Source organism: Sebastes umbrosus, chromosome 4 (genome assembly GCF_015220745.1).
Source record: "Sebastes umbrosus isolate fSebUmb1 chromosome 4, fSebUmb1.pri, whole genome shotgun sequence".
NCBI classification, from domain to species: Eukaryota; Metazoa; Chordata; class Actinopteri; order Perciformes; family Sebastidae; genus Sebastes; species Sebastes umbrosus.
Window position 1 is genome coordinate 36,800,854 of NC_051272.1, and position 14,398 is coordinate 36,815,251.

The 14,398-nt window shown below is 41.3% G+C and overlaps 1 protein-coding gene across 1 annotated transcript in view; it reads right to left on the reverse strand.

The window, feature by feature from the left end:
- LOC119487020 (aminopeptidase N-like) overlaps nucleotides 1-14,398 on the reverse strand; it is a 43,594-nt gene that overhangs the window by 2,120 nt on the left and 27,076 nt on the right. The window contains exons 13-20 of the mRNA XM_037767645.1: nucleotides 8,083-8,255; nucleotides 7,766-7,845; nucleotides 7,509-7,642; nucleotides 7,268-7,323; nucleotides 3,531-3,678; nucleotides 3,216-3,307; nucleotides 479-589; nucleotides 228-395 (exon numbers count right to left, since the gene is read on the reverse strand). Of these exons, the coding sequence (XP_037623573.1) occupies nucleotides 228-395; nucleotides 479-589; nucleotides 3,216-3,307; nucleotides 3,531-3,678; nucleotides 7,268-7,323; nucleotides 7,509-7,642; nucleotides 7,766-7,845; nucleotides 8,083-8,255 (962 nt within the window). The remainder of the gene's footprint in view (nucleotides 1-227; nucleotides 396-478; nucleotides 590-3,215; nucleotides 3,308-3,530; nucleotides 3,679-7,267; nucleotides 7,324-7,508; nucleotides 7,643-7,765; nucleotides 7,846-8,082; nucleotides 8,256-14,398) is intronic.

The window sequence follows — 14,398 nt, forward strand, 5'->3', positions numbered from 1 at the left end:
ACACACACTCCACGCACTGGCTCTGCTCCAAATCCAACAGCTGGCTCCAGAGAGGGCCATTCACATTTTCACGAGAGGCTTCATTCAGTTGGTTGCAATCTGCAACCTCACCGCTAGATACCACCAGATCCTGCTACTAATTTTCAATATTACATACATTTTCAACTTCATTATTGCATGACTACATTACCCTCCTCATCTTTGAAAAAGGATGGAAGGATACACACCTTTCTAGCAGTTGTGCCTTGCTGGTACAGGCCAGTGCAGACATGAGTTTACTAGCCTCGCTGGCTAGAGTAGCATTCTTGAACTGTGACCAGCCGAACTCCCACTCTGCCTCATCACCTGCTGCTATGGCACTGCAGTACACCACTGACCGCAGGTTGGGATGGATCCTGACAAGAGAGTTGGACTTAACTAATTGTTCAAATTAAAAAAAAAAAGGGACATGATCAAATGATATATAAAATAGACCAACAAATTGTGTTGAGGGCTATCCATCCATTGTTTGAACCACATGCGGGTCAGGTTCTGGCATTCTGTTACTCCAGTCCTGCAGGCCATACGGATGGCATTCACCTGGTTATACCTGCAGGAAGAAACAAACATGTTAAATAATGAAGTTGCTACATTTTGCAGCCATTTTATTACAGTATATGGATAGAAAAACAATGTTTTCAAGAATGACCAGACAAGTGTTTGGTAAAATGATGTCCCCTACTGCTCCAGGTCTGATTAAGAGAATGAACCGCAACATCCCTGGTTGAGTCTGGCTGGGGACCCTCTTTCTCTCTCTCTGCCCACACTTCCTGCCTCTGGACTATAAATATACTATCAATTAAAGGGAAAAATTGTGTTACTGGCCATCACTAGTTTACCAGCAAGACCAGCAAGGCCAACAACATCAACGTCACTTCTGTGCTGAGGAGAGTGCACGGAACAGATCTGACTTTATAATGAAACAAGATTTTACTTCATCAAAACCAGCAACAAAAAATACCATTCTCACCGTCAACAATTTAATTACAGTCTGAATAGCAACAGCAATATTGCTGGTTTACCTCTTAAATATTGGAAGTTTTTATTGGACTTTATTAGTTGTAATCCACAGAAGACATTCCACAAATGTGTACCATGATTTCCAAATATTTCACTACCCACAAACGTATTTTTGTATTTGTGTTGTGTAAAGTCACATCCACAAAAATACAGGGCGATTTGCAAATAAGCATAACTTACTCTGCAATTACGTATTTTAATTCCACATAAAAATGTTATATTTTTACATGTAAAGTGATATATATGCATTAGTGGATCCATTTCTACACGTGGAATGATATTTGCGCATTTACAGATCACTTCCTGTGCATTTATGGGCCACATCACATTTTTTTCTTCTTCTGTGGATTACAACTAATAAAGTCCAATAAAAACTTCCTAACAGTTTGCACCCACAAATCTACCACACTATTTCTACTGATTTACCCATTCAAACAGAAAATACGCATACATTTTTTCTTCTTTTACTTTAGAAATGTTTTGGCTGGTCCAATTCCAAGATAATAAATTATTCAGTTAACTTCAAACAACAAACTGAATACAATTGGACAATATTGTACAATATATTGGACAACTGGACAGCTGTAGATGCCATCCTTCTCTGTTTCATACTGCCAAACCTGCCAGTGACTCCGAAAAGACGAGCCCGTTCCAATTCCCAGGGTGTCAAATACCACCACTTTGTCATGGTCGTCGGCGTTCGGTACCGTACGGCAAGGCACCCTTTAGCGCTGGTATGAAACGCATTAACCCTCCCGCAACAACAGTAAACGCCCATAGAAAGTGTGCCGGGACTTTCTATGAGCGTTTTGTCTTTTCACTCTTAAAACTATTTAAGAGTGAAAAGATACACACCAGGCGGGTCGGAGGGCAGGTGGATGTTTCTTTCAGGACACCGCTGTTCGTGTCCCGTGTGTTAAGTTTCACTTTCACATTACAATCAGCTGTTCGTTCGTGTCCCATGTTCACAACCTTCAGTGTCATTTTCACTGTACAAACGTAGTAGTTTTAAGCCCCACCATGTAGTTCTTTGCTAAACCTAGAAACTATAGTGGTTTTGTTGCCTAAACCTAAAATGACGCCAAGGGTAACTATAGTGGTTAGTAGTGGCACCTTGGTGAGTGTGGCCAGGGGGTAGCCGCTTTGCCTACATCTAACATGTGTTTCATCGTATTTACAAAACTCATATACAGACAGACAGACATTGATTTGAATGTGGTGATCTAATCAGCACTGACATTATATTGAACTTAAAGGTATAATATGCCAGAATTTTCTAAAATACAATGAATAGACTGATACATAAATAATCCCTCTCAATCATCATTTTTGACCCACTAGCAGCATGTGGTGGTGTCTGTATCTGCCTCTGCCTGGATTTCCTCTTTTCTTATTATTTTGTTGTGTTCAGGACGTTTCTGGGCTTCAGCAATAATGTTTCATTTCTCGGATTCACTGCTTTGTTCTCACTAACGCTGCTCCCTCTCTTCAGTCACTCTATAGCTCGCTCCGCTATCGCTGCTCTCTCTCTTCCTCCCCTCGCTCACTCGTTGAGCAGAGGAAGGGCCAACTTTGAATACCATGTGTTTACAACATCAGAGGTAGAGCGGGTCGCCCATCAATTGACAGGTCGGCAATTCAATCCCCGGCTCCTTCAGTCCACATGTTGAAGTGTCCTTGAGCAAGATACTTAACCTCATATTGCTCCTGAAGGCTGTGCCATTGGTGTGTGAATGAGTATTTAGATTAGATCCCGATGAGCAGGTTGGCATGGTGAGATGGTTGCATGGCAGCCTCTGCCGTCAGTGTATGAATCTGTGTGAATGCTGACATGTAGTGTAAAGAGCTTTGAGTGGTCAGAAGACTAGAAAGGAGCCATATAAATGCAAGTCCAATCCAAGTCTAATCCAAGAATGGGCAAAGAGGTGGATCGTGGGTGGTTCTGAGTGGGCCCAGGTGACGCATTAGAGCAGACAGCTAGCAGCTAGCGACCTGGTACAACACCCGCCTGTCACTCAAAGCAGCCGCGCCCTCAATTATGCCTAACTTTAAGCCTTAATATAATATAAATGGCTGAGTTATATAAGATTCACCCCCAGTACAGTTGTCATGAACGGGGATATTAGCTATAAATAACCAAAACCGAGTGTACTCACTGGTCAGTGTGTCTTTCAGGAACACGGGTCCAGTCTGATGTCATGTTTTTGAAGTACAGGAAGAGAGGAGTCACCAGCTCCTTTACGTAGTCCTAGATGTATTACAGAGACGTGAGTACAGGATGCTGGTTTATCTATAGAACCTACTTTGCCTCCTAACGGCCACCAGGAGGCATAAAGACTAACCATGGTTGTGTTAATGAACATATTGTAAGTGAGCTAATTGAAGGATTCAAGAGGTGCTTTGCTTCGAAGTGCTACAATCCTACAATAGCAAAATCTTTGTCACTGACGCACACAGAGAATGTAATGTACCTGCATAGGCTGATAGACTTCAGTACGGTCCAGCATGAGGTAGTAATAGTCCAGATTATCCAGAGCAGACTGCCAGGGAATGTATTCTGTCTCCAGAGACAAATAGAGGGTTGTATTCAGAGCGAGAGGAGTGGAGACCATCTGAGCCCTGCAGAGAGAAGAGGTACACATGTTTTACATTATTTAATATTAAGTGGAGATATCTATCTCCCTCTGAGATTTCTGCCTCCACCCCAGTACAATGGAGGTGGACATGTTTGTATTGTTTTGTTTGGTTTTTGTAGTTTGGGTGAACCGACCCTTTCGTAATATAAGGATGAATAGTACATGTGTTTTTGTGCACTTTGGCCTAACAATAGTAATGTCAGTCTGTTGGTCCAGGATTTTGGTCCATAGCAAACTTCCCTTTAACTACATCACATTTAGTCTTGGAATAAATCCTCATTGACCTTTCCTTTTGCATCACTATCAAGACAAATTTTCAGTTTGTATAAAATTAAAATAAAAACTAGTGCCATGAAATTTATTGACCACTTTCATTCTCTCCAGAGGATGATCCCTTTCCATTTTTTTCACTCCATTTCATCTAGGGATCTTTTGGACGAAAGCAACAAGTCCTCCAAATTAAATGACAAAATAGATGCAACTGCCCTTCAGAATCACACACAGAACAACGTTTTCTATCTGACATCCCTATCAGCAGTACAAGATCTGCTATCTAGGCCTTCCAAAACCATTACAAATCACTGTTGGAGGCACTACTAGTTAAAGTTTGGTTCGGTTTAGACCAGTGTTCATTTTGTTGACGAAAACTATGACTAAATATGTTTTGTTTTTTTCCATGACTAAGACAAGATAATGACAAGACGGCACCAACGGCATTGAAAAGTAATCGTAACTATATCAACATGCAATAATACCGAAATACAGACGAGACTAAAATAAAAACATTACCAAAATTTTATTTATTTTCATTGACAAAAAAAGAGGAGACAAAATATTATAGACTATATTTTCGATGAAGCAGTTCCATTTAATAGACAAATCCAGCGACGGGTTTGTTTGTTCCGCGACCTAGCGGCGCCGCCATTACTGCGGTGGCAAGTCGTAGTGACTCACTGTCTGCTAAACGTGTTGACTTTCAGCCTTTCAGCGTCCGTGGTTGCTTGTAGTAACTTACGTAAATGGTCGGTATATATAAAAAACACAGATGAGTTCTATTTAAAATGGATTAAATTCAAATTGTAGGCTAAATGTTCTGTTTGTGTTTTCACTGTACTTGCACTGTGTGCAACCACGACGCATTCGGCTGAGAGTCACCAGTTAACACGGTTAACGGACACTTTCTACGTGTTGTTTTTGTGGGCCGGCCGATTAATGATGTTTACTTTGTGGTCATTAGGATGCACCGATACCGATACCAGTGTCGGTCCCTCACTTTCATTGTGCCACGGGGTTTTGCTTGCACCCTCTGACTCGTGCGTGCGTTAGACTCCTTGGTCCGTGTTTCAAGACGGATCGGGCGGGTTGCAGACATCGCCGCAGACCCCTGGCGCCTTTTACGTGGGCTGAGCCACGCCCTGGGGGCACGACGCGGTTGGGGCGCACTGAAGGCAGCCCGCCATGGTGACACTTTGGCCATGGCCCCAGGAAGCACCTTCGCCCCGAGCCTTTCCAAGCCGACCTAGAGCCGGTCGCGACGCACCGCCTCGTATGTGGGACTCCACAGTCTGCCGTGTGTCGCTCACACCCTCCAGCTGGCTGTTAACGAGGGTCTTTTGGCACAGAGAAGTACTCATATCGGTACTCGGTATCGGAGAGTACCCAAATGGAAATACTTCTACTTGTACTCGGTCTAAAAAAAGTGGTATCGGTGCATCCCTACAAATAACGTTATATTTCACAATAACGCCACAGTTGGTTGATTGAGTTAATTTATTCTGTGGGACCACCGCAGCTCCTAGACAGTGTCTTTAGCCCTCTAACGTTAGCTACGCTAGCTAAGCAGTGTTAACTTAGCTGGGGTTACTTGTTTCACCATGTCAGGCTAACGTCTGGCAGCAGAGAACTGCTGGATGGACTCAGATCTTTTCAATTCTAACTCGGACCACTTTCATATGTGGTCCTAAATCAGATACAGGTCTGATTTTTTGCAATGCAACCTCAGTCTGAACAGTCATAACGGAATTCATGTAACTTTTACGTCACTTTATATAGATATTCATCACAATTCTGCGCTGTTGGGAGTCACTCTGTGAATACAAACATGGAATACGGCGTCAATGGAGGTCAGTTTTGACCCCTGCTTGCCTTTTTGAATGAGTAAACAGAACTTTCTTTCGACATTGTTTGCTCTCAGTGTTGTGCTTTTGGGTTCTACTCTGCCATTTATCCAGAGACATCACAAAAAGACAGATTGCCAGGAAGTTTGCTCAGGACAGTCATGCTTTCAAGGGGATCAACCCTTTTTGATTTTACTGACCCAATGACCTTTCATCTAGCACTTTAGCCCCGCTACTAGTTACGCTCTCATTATATTATATATTTGTTATTGAATTGCTTTGCTCATATTCATTTTCCTTTTGTATGCCAGGTATATTGATGGAAGGCCTTTTCTTTATTTCATCCTGGTAACAAGGAGTAGTATGTTTCTTGTTTTACTTGGGTTCTAACTCAGTGTTAAGGCAAAAGCCAAAATGCAAAGATAAGTGATTTTATTTTATTTCTCATATCTAAGTTGCTCTTTAAATATCATGTGTGTTAGTAGGTCAATAATGAAATAATTCACAAGAGTGCAGCGCTAAGCAGCTGAGTTCACCTGAGATGTAGGAGGAGATGCCAGGTTAATTGGTTGCAATTCACACTTCCAGGGATCCAGGTGGAAATCTCTAAACAGGATTCAGACCTGCTGGGGCTTTTTTGTGTGTGACTTGGTAGACATTTCTGCAGGGAAAATGTGTAAAGCTGCAGGAAAATAGGGTTTGCAACAGCATATAGATGACCTCAGAGACGCTATTGGTATGTGTAAGAGTGATAATGATAATTTGTAGTCAGTGATGTTTGGAAGCGCTGCGCGCTTGTATGGTATATATACACTATTATGGTGTTTAATCAGATGGTTAATATATAATGGAGTTAGGTAATGATTTGTGGGGATTATTATCAGTATAAATTGCATGTATGCTTTTGGGGAATATATTATAGTGGGGATTTATTATTTCTTAGATGTACTGATAATTAATCTAATTTATTTGAGCGTGATTAATAATAATAATACCTTTTGGTAAATTACTGTTGATTTTGGTTTGTTTGGAAGTAACAACGGTAATTATGTGATGATACTGATGAAATGTGAAGCAGATAAAGGGAAAGGAAATTATCCAGCAATTTTTGTTCATAATGACAGTATGGTTTAATTTCTCTCTCTCATTTTGTTTTTTTGTTTTCTTTAAAAGTTATCAACCTAACAACCTCCTAACAACCTCCTAGCAATCTTCAAACAAAGTTCAACATCACAGAAATTCACTGTTTGCATTGCTATGGACTTTAATAGATGGAAGAGAAAGGAGTGAGTCGTCCCATGCGTCTTCTGTGGTACTCTAAGCCATTTTCGGGTTCAGGCAGATGCTGAGCAGAAGAAAAGCCCAAAGAACTCGACACTCAGAGACACTAACGAGACCAAGCATGGAAATGGGGGAAAACTGGAGCACAAACTCAAAGCAGATAAAGTGACATACCTGGCCAAATTGAAAGCATCATCCACAAGCTGGGCTCTGTTTATCACTGGTATAACCTGCACAACAGATGTTATGTGTCAAACAGGATATGAAATACAAACAATTATTTTACATTCTGCAAATACTCAAAACAAGTAATGGAAGAGAGAATGAAAACAAAGAAAGCATAAACGGCCAAGGTCCTGTATTCATCTGATGTGAGTAAAATGTAAAGCACGTCAGAGCCAGCCTGACTGTGTACCTGGTGCTCTGAATTCAGCTGAGAGAAGAGGCGTTCCCAGTTTCCACAGTCATAGTTTACCCGGTAATATCCGGTTACATTGATGTTGGCCAGAACCCACAAACCACCTCTACTCCTCATCTCTAAGTTTACCACTGAAAAAAAAAATGGGAAAAGTAAAACATTAAATAGCTTAAATAAAATACACACTTTTACAATTACTGCAATTATATAGAAGTTGTATCAGCATTATGTATTACTAGCATATCATGGCACACCTTCTTTGTCCATCAGCCACCAGATATCTCTCTGGACCTCACTGCCGTTCATCCACCTAATAGGAATCAGCCACTCATACCTAGGAGGAGGCAACACATTAAAACTGTTATTCATGATGGAGGCAAGTGAAGGTGGAGGTAAGACAAATACTTATTTCTAATTATTGCCAAATACAAACCAACTGTTTTACAACATCTATGCATTCCGGTTTTAAGAATAATGAAGTGAAGTAACTCCTTAGGGAGGATTAATACTTCTGTGGAAAAAATAATCCTGGCAGATATTTTGCAGTGAAATGCTGTAGTGTTTTACGTACTTGTAAGGTGATTCGACTGTGATGCTCGACTCTGGATCCAACAGAAAGTGCTTCTGGGATACCTTTCCTGTTGTAGTATCTATGGTAACCACAGGGAAGCCCATCTGGAGCACCCAGCGGTTCATGATTTCACAAACTGGCTGAGGAAGTGAAACCTCATTGGCTTCCACCACCTGTTGATGAAGGTGACAGAAACCAACTATTTAAAGGGACTCTATGTAAGAATCAGAAATGTGTTGTTAACAGCGACACCTGTGGCCGTTAAATCAACGAAAGTCAGCGTCCTGTTGCTCGCGCTTGTGCTCGCTCTACATAGACATGAACGAGCATCGATCAAAACATTGAGGCGACACACGTCAGCTAAAAGCACAATATCACTCTATATTTCAGTTGCTTGTCAGTAATGTTAGCTGACCAGACGAAGGTCTCTCCATGAATCAATGCTGATCCTAGTGTTGTCCTGCTCCGAACAGGAGTTTTGGTCAGAGACGATAACGTAACTCAGCAGCATGAAACAAGAAACGGGAAACCTCTGTTGGTCTGGAGGAGCTGCAGCATTTATTTCTGAACAAACGTCCACGCTCACTAGATACTCTCAGAGCTAAACTAACTCTTCTGCAGTGTGTAGTGTGTGCGCATGCACGTGAGAGGTAGAGCGAGTGAGAACGAGCGCGGTGTGTGAGTGAAGGCAGGCAGAGGAGCAGAGTACAGCAGAGACTACCGCCCTGGAGACCAAAGCTACGGTCTCCCCTGTGTCTTCCGACCACTCGGGCTTCACTAGATAGAACTTTGCGGTTTTGGTGCTTCCGTGTAGTTTGTGTTGGATTCTGAGTCTGAACAGCGTAGCCAAAGTCGAGCGCATTGGGACACCGACTCGCAATGACTTATACGTGTTAGGACTTACAAACAGTACCTTTAAAAAACTGAATTATCTGAAAAGTCACACATTTTCAACAGGGTATTTTTTATCACATAATACACTACATGAATATGTCAAATACAACACACTACTATGACACATAGGGTGCAAGCATAAGCACAAATCTCCAGGCCCAAATGCACACGGGTGTGACCAAAACATTTTTGCAATTCTGGAGACCACAGGCATAATAAATACATATATTAGTAGGAGGAATACAGGATCAGAAGATAGAGTTTCATCTCAGGGGGAGCATTAGATGTCCGAAGATGTCCGAACCACCTCAGCTGGCTCCTTTCAACGCAAAAGGAGTAGCGGCTCTACTCAAAGTCCCTCACGGGTGACTGAGCTTCTCACCCTACTGAGAAAACCCCATTTCGGCCGCTTGTACCTGCGATCTAGTTCTTTCGATAATAACTGAAGATGGACTTTGGTAATCACAATTCACATGAGCTCCCATCACCCCCTTTAGACGCAACACGGTAGAGAGGCTGAAATCTCTGAGAAGCTCCAAAATACAAATACATTACACCCCAAATATCAATATGCTGTGATCAACATAATCAACAGTAAGGTGATGTATATTAATTATGAATATCAGCCGGTGCAAACACTTAATATGGGCTCATTAATACATTTCTTCTGCATATTTGAAAAGATGCATTTATGGCTTTAAAGTCCAATAAACAAACAAGTCAAGAGACTTTAAGTCAGATGGACTCATGTTATTAAATTCTGAAGGTGAATTAACCTGAAAAATATCACATTGTTAATGATAAACAATTAGTTAATTCCACTAAATTCTTGTATTCGTTTACAGTTAGAAAATATTTTGAGACATGATTGGTAGTTAAAAAAATGGAACTCACTGTCTCTTGACGTGACAGAAAAAAATATTTGACTTGCCAAACTGAATTTGGACTTTTTCCTCTAATAGATTTGATGGAGCTCGGGACTCGTCTCAGCCATGTTATCCAAGTGATTAAACTGTTAAACATGGAATCTGTGAGTAATAGCTTTCCAGTCTGATGTTTGGATAAATGCAGATCATCAATTATGTTAGATCCTTACACCTTAAATGAGTAAGGATTTAAGGGGATTAATGCTGCTGTGCCAACCATGTGTAAATTACACACAGCCCCTCTCTCAAATCACAGACTGTACATGATACACACATATTCCTGCTGCTGTGTGACAACTACTGCAAATTGTTGTGGAAAGCTCGTTTTTTTTTTATGCTCGTTTTATGCTGCTGCCCTTCTGCTGCTGCTGTCAGCCCTTTCTCTCTACATAGAGTTTGCCTTTTTCCTGCTCTTCCCCCTGTGCAGACGCTTCGCTGAGTTGCTCTCCGCTTTGCTTTCTTTTTATCATTGCTACGCTTATCTTTCGCTGCTAAATTTTTGGAAAACGGGTCCTGATACTTACAAATCACTGGGAGTTTAATTTATGAAAGAAACTGAAGGCTACCACTATTTTAAAAACTGTTTTACTTTGTGAGCGTGGCCTATCAGCAGCACAAGCCTGTACTATAGTGAACGGGAGCGAGGTGCTTGGCTAAAGCTAATCAGCAGCAAGATGCCTCCCTTCTCCACGGATGACTACTACAAACTTCTACAGAAGATAGCAGTGCTGGAAACAGAGATTAACCGGCTCGAAGTGAATGCGGAGGTGAATGGACTATGTGGGAATGAAACCACTCTACCACTGACTCAAAACAGTGAACTGGAACAGGCTAATAGAAAGCTAATTAGCACCAACAAGACAACCAAGAATCAAGAGGGCAATAAATCGACTAGTAGTCCTCCCTGGAACGCTCTTGGTGCGAAGCCAAAGCGTAAATCATGTCCCTGGGAAATGGGAGGAAAACTTACAGGCAGAACCCAGCACCCTCAGATATATGATGCGACCGGCTGGCCTGCATTAGCATCCGAGCATAGTGCCTCATCAACCCCTGTACAAAGTAAGGTCCAACCGTGGACAACTGTGAAAGGAAGGATGAGTAACAAACCTCCCCAACAAAGAAGTTTGCAACTGGAGAACAGATTTGCTCCACTGTTGCAGGACCCTGGATCTCGATCTGATGCCCTGGATAATGTCAACTCTTCACACAGCAGGGTGAGAACCAAAAGCAACTCTGAAGGTAAAAGACTACAGGGAAAGCTAACAACTGGGCCTCAAACTCAAACTCTGATTGTGGGTGATGCTGATGTTAAAGATGTGAAAAGCATGTGGAGTAAAGACATCAAAGTACTCTGTTTTCCCAAAGATATGGTCTCTGATCTGGCAGAAAGAATCCTGGATATTGTGACTGCACACCCAAATGTGAAAAATGTGGTATTGCACATTGGGTCGAATGATGTTGTGAAACAACAGTCTGAAGTGTTGAAACGGGACTTTACTGGTCTGCTAAACACGGTCAGCTCTCTGAATGCTCAGGTGTTTATCAGTGGACCCCTGCCGCCGATCAGAAGAGGAGTCGAGAGATTCAGCAGGTTGCTGGGACTGAACACATGGCTTTCAACAGCATGCAAATCCCACTCAGTGCATTTTATTGACAATGCAAACAGATATCTTATGGACATTTTGCTTCTTTTGAATATGTCGCTGTTCAGCTGAACTCCTCTTCTCGAGCTTTGTTTCTGAATATCTACAGGCCACCTAAATACTGTGCAAACTTTTTTGATGATTTTACTGAACTGCTGTCTGTAATTTGTGTTGACTTTGACTGTGTAGTCATTGTTGGTGATTTTAACATCCATGTTGACAACCAACAGGACAGAGGGGCCAAAGAACTGTGTCAGGTTCTTGATAACTATGGAATGAGTCAGCATGTGACAGAGCCCACACACAATAGGGGACATACTTTGGACTTAATCATATCAAAGGGCCTGAACATTTCCAAGGTTGTAGTGATGGATGTTGCTCTGTCTGATCATTCATGTGTATTCTTTGAGAGTACTCTTCCTGTGCACAGGAATGATAAGACAGAGGTAATCACAAAAAGATATATCACTGAAAATACCAGTGATCAATTTGTTCAGGCTTTCTCTTCCACACCCACCCTCCCCTGGACGTCTGTCAATGAGCTTGTAGATAATTTCAATTCTAAAATGACAAATGTTATTGATACCATTGCACCCACCACGGTGAAGATTGTCTCTGGTAAGAAAAAATCTCCATGGAGAAATACCATGTTGGTAAGAAATGAAAAAAGAGAGTGTCGAAAAGCTGAACGCCAGTGGCGGAAAACAAATCTACAAGTTCATTATGACATCTATAAAGAGAGACTTTGCATTTATAATTCAGAACTGAAAAATGCAAGGCAGTCCTTCTCTGACATCATCACCAAAAACAATAACAATGCACGTGCCCTGTTTGCTACTGTCGACAGGCTAACAAACCCTCCTGTGTCAGTAGCCTCTGAACTTTTATCCACCAGGGCCTGCAATGAATTTGCATCCTTTTTCACAGAAAAAATTCACAAAATCAGACAAGCAGTCACTTCCTCCATAGCAGGTACAGGATGTTTGTTTCCCCTGCGTCCACTTAAACCTGGCGCAAATAACATGACACAATTTGATCCAATAAATCAGACATACCTGGAGGAAATCATACAACATCTAAAATCATCCTCATGCTGCCTTGACATTCTGCCAACAGGCCTTTTCAAAAAAGTATCAGATTGTATGGTCTCAGAGCTTTTACAGATTGTTAATGCATCTCTTGTTTCAGGAGTCTTCCCACAGGCCCTGAAAACTGCCGTCATCAAACCACTCAAAAAGAACAATCTGGACTCATCAATAGTAAATAATTATAGACCGATATCAAATCTTCCTTTCCTGTCTAAAATAATTGAAAAAACAGTTTTTCAACAATTAAATAGCTTTCTGGCACTAAACAACTCTTTTGATGTCTTCCAGTCAGGTTTTCGACGAAACCACAGCACTGAGACTGCTCTTGTTAAGGTCTTCAATGACATCCGATTGAACACAGACAGTGGTAGAACTACGGTTTTAGTTTTACTGGATCTCAGTGCCGCATTCGACACGGTTGACCATAACATATTACTAGACAGACTGGAAAACTGGGTGGGTATTTCTGGGATAGCACTCAGCTGGTTTAAATCATACCTTAAAGACAGGGACTTCTTTGTGTCTATAGGTAATTCCAAATCTGAGCTGAACAAAAATCACATGCGGAGTTCCCCAAGGCTCCATCTTGGGGCCTCTTTTGTTTAACATCTACATGCTCCCACTGGGTCAGATTTTTGAGAACAACAAAATAAATTACCATAACTATGCAGACGACACACAAATTTACATAACTCTATCACCAGGAGACTGCAGTCCAATACAAGCACTGAGTGAGTGCATTGAACAAGTCAATAATTGGATGTGCCAGAATTTTCTTCAGCTGAACAAAGACAAAACTGAGGTCGTAGTTTTTGGAGCCAAAAAGGAAAGATTAAAGGTTAGTGCTCACCTACAATCTGTGATGTTAAAAAGCTTGGACCAAGCCAGAAACCTTGGTGTAGTGATGGACTCTGACCTGAGCTTTAACAGCCATATAAAGACAATTACAAAGACAGCCTTCTATCACCTGAAGAATATAAGAAGAATTAGAGGACTGATGTCTCAGCAGGATTTGGAAAAACTAGTCCATGCATTTATCTTCAGCCGACTTGACTACTGTAACGGCGTCTTTACTGGTCTTCCTAAAAAATCGATCAGACAGCTGCAGCTGATTCAGAACGCTGCTGCTAGAGTCCTCACTAAGACCAAGAAAGTGGATCACATCAGTCCAGTTCTGAAGTCTCTACACTGGCTGCCTGTCTCTCAGAGAATTGATTTCAAAATACTGCTGCTGGTTTACAAAGCACTAAATGGTTTAGGGCCAAAATATATTTCCGATCTTCTGCTGTGTTATGAACCATCCAGACCTCTCAGGTCATCTGGATCAGGTCTGCTTAGTGTCCCCAGAGTCAGAACTAAACATGCAGAAGCAGCATTCAGTTTTTATGCACCAAATATCTGGAACAAGCTCCCAGAAAACTGCAGGACCGCTTCAACTCTGAGCTCTTTTAAAACAAAGCTTAAAACTTTCCTGTTTGCGGCTGCCTTTTATTAAACCAGATAATGAGCTGATACTGCACTAGAGCTTTTACTCTTGTGTTTTATGCTATTTTAGTTTCTATCCCAGCTTTTATTTTTAGCTTGTTTTTATTTTCTAATTTTTAATGTTTTAATGTTTTTATAACTGTTTTAATTATGTCTTAATGATCTTTTGCACTTTGTCGCAATGTTCTTGAATGTTTATGTAAAGCACTTTGAATTGCCCTGTTGTTGAAATGTGCTATACAAATAAAGCTGAATATCATTTATATTTATTCTAGACAGA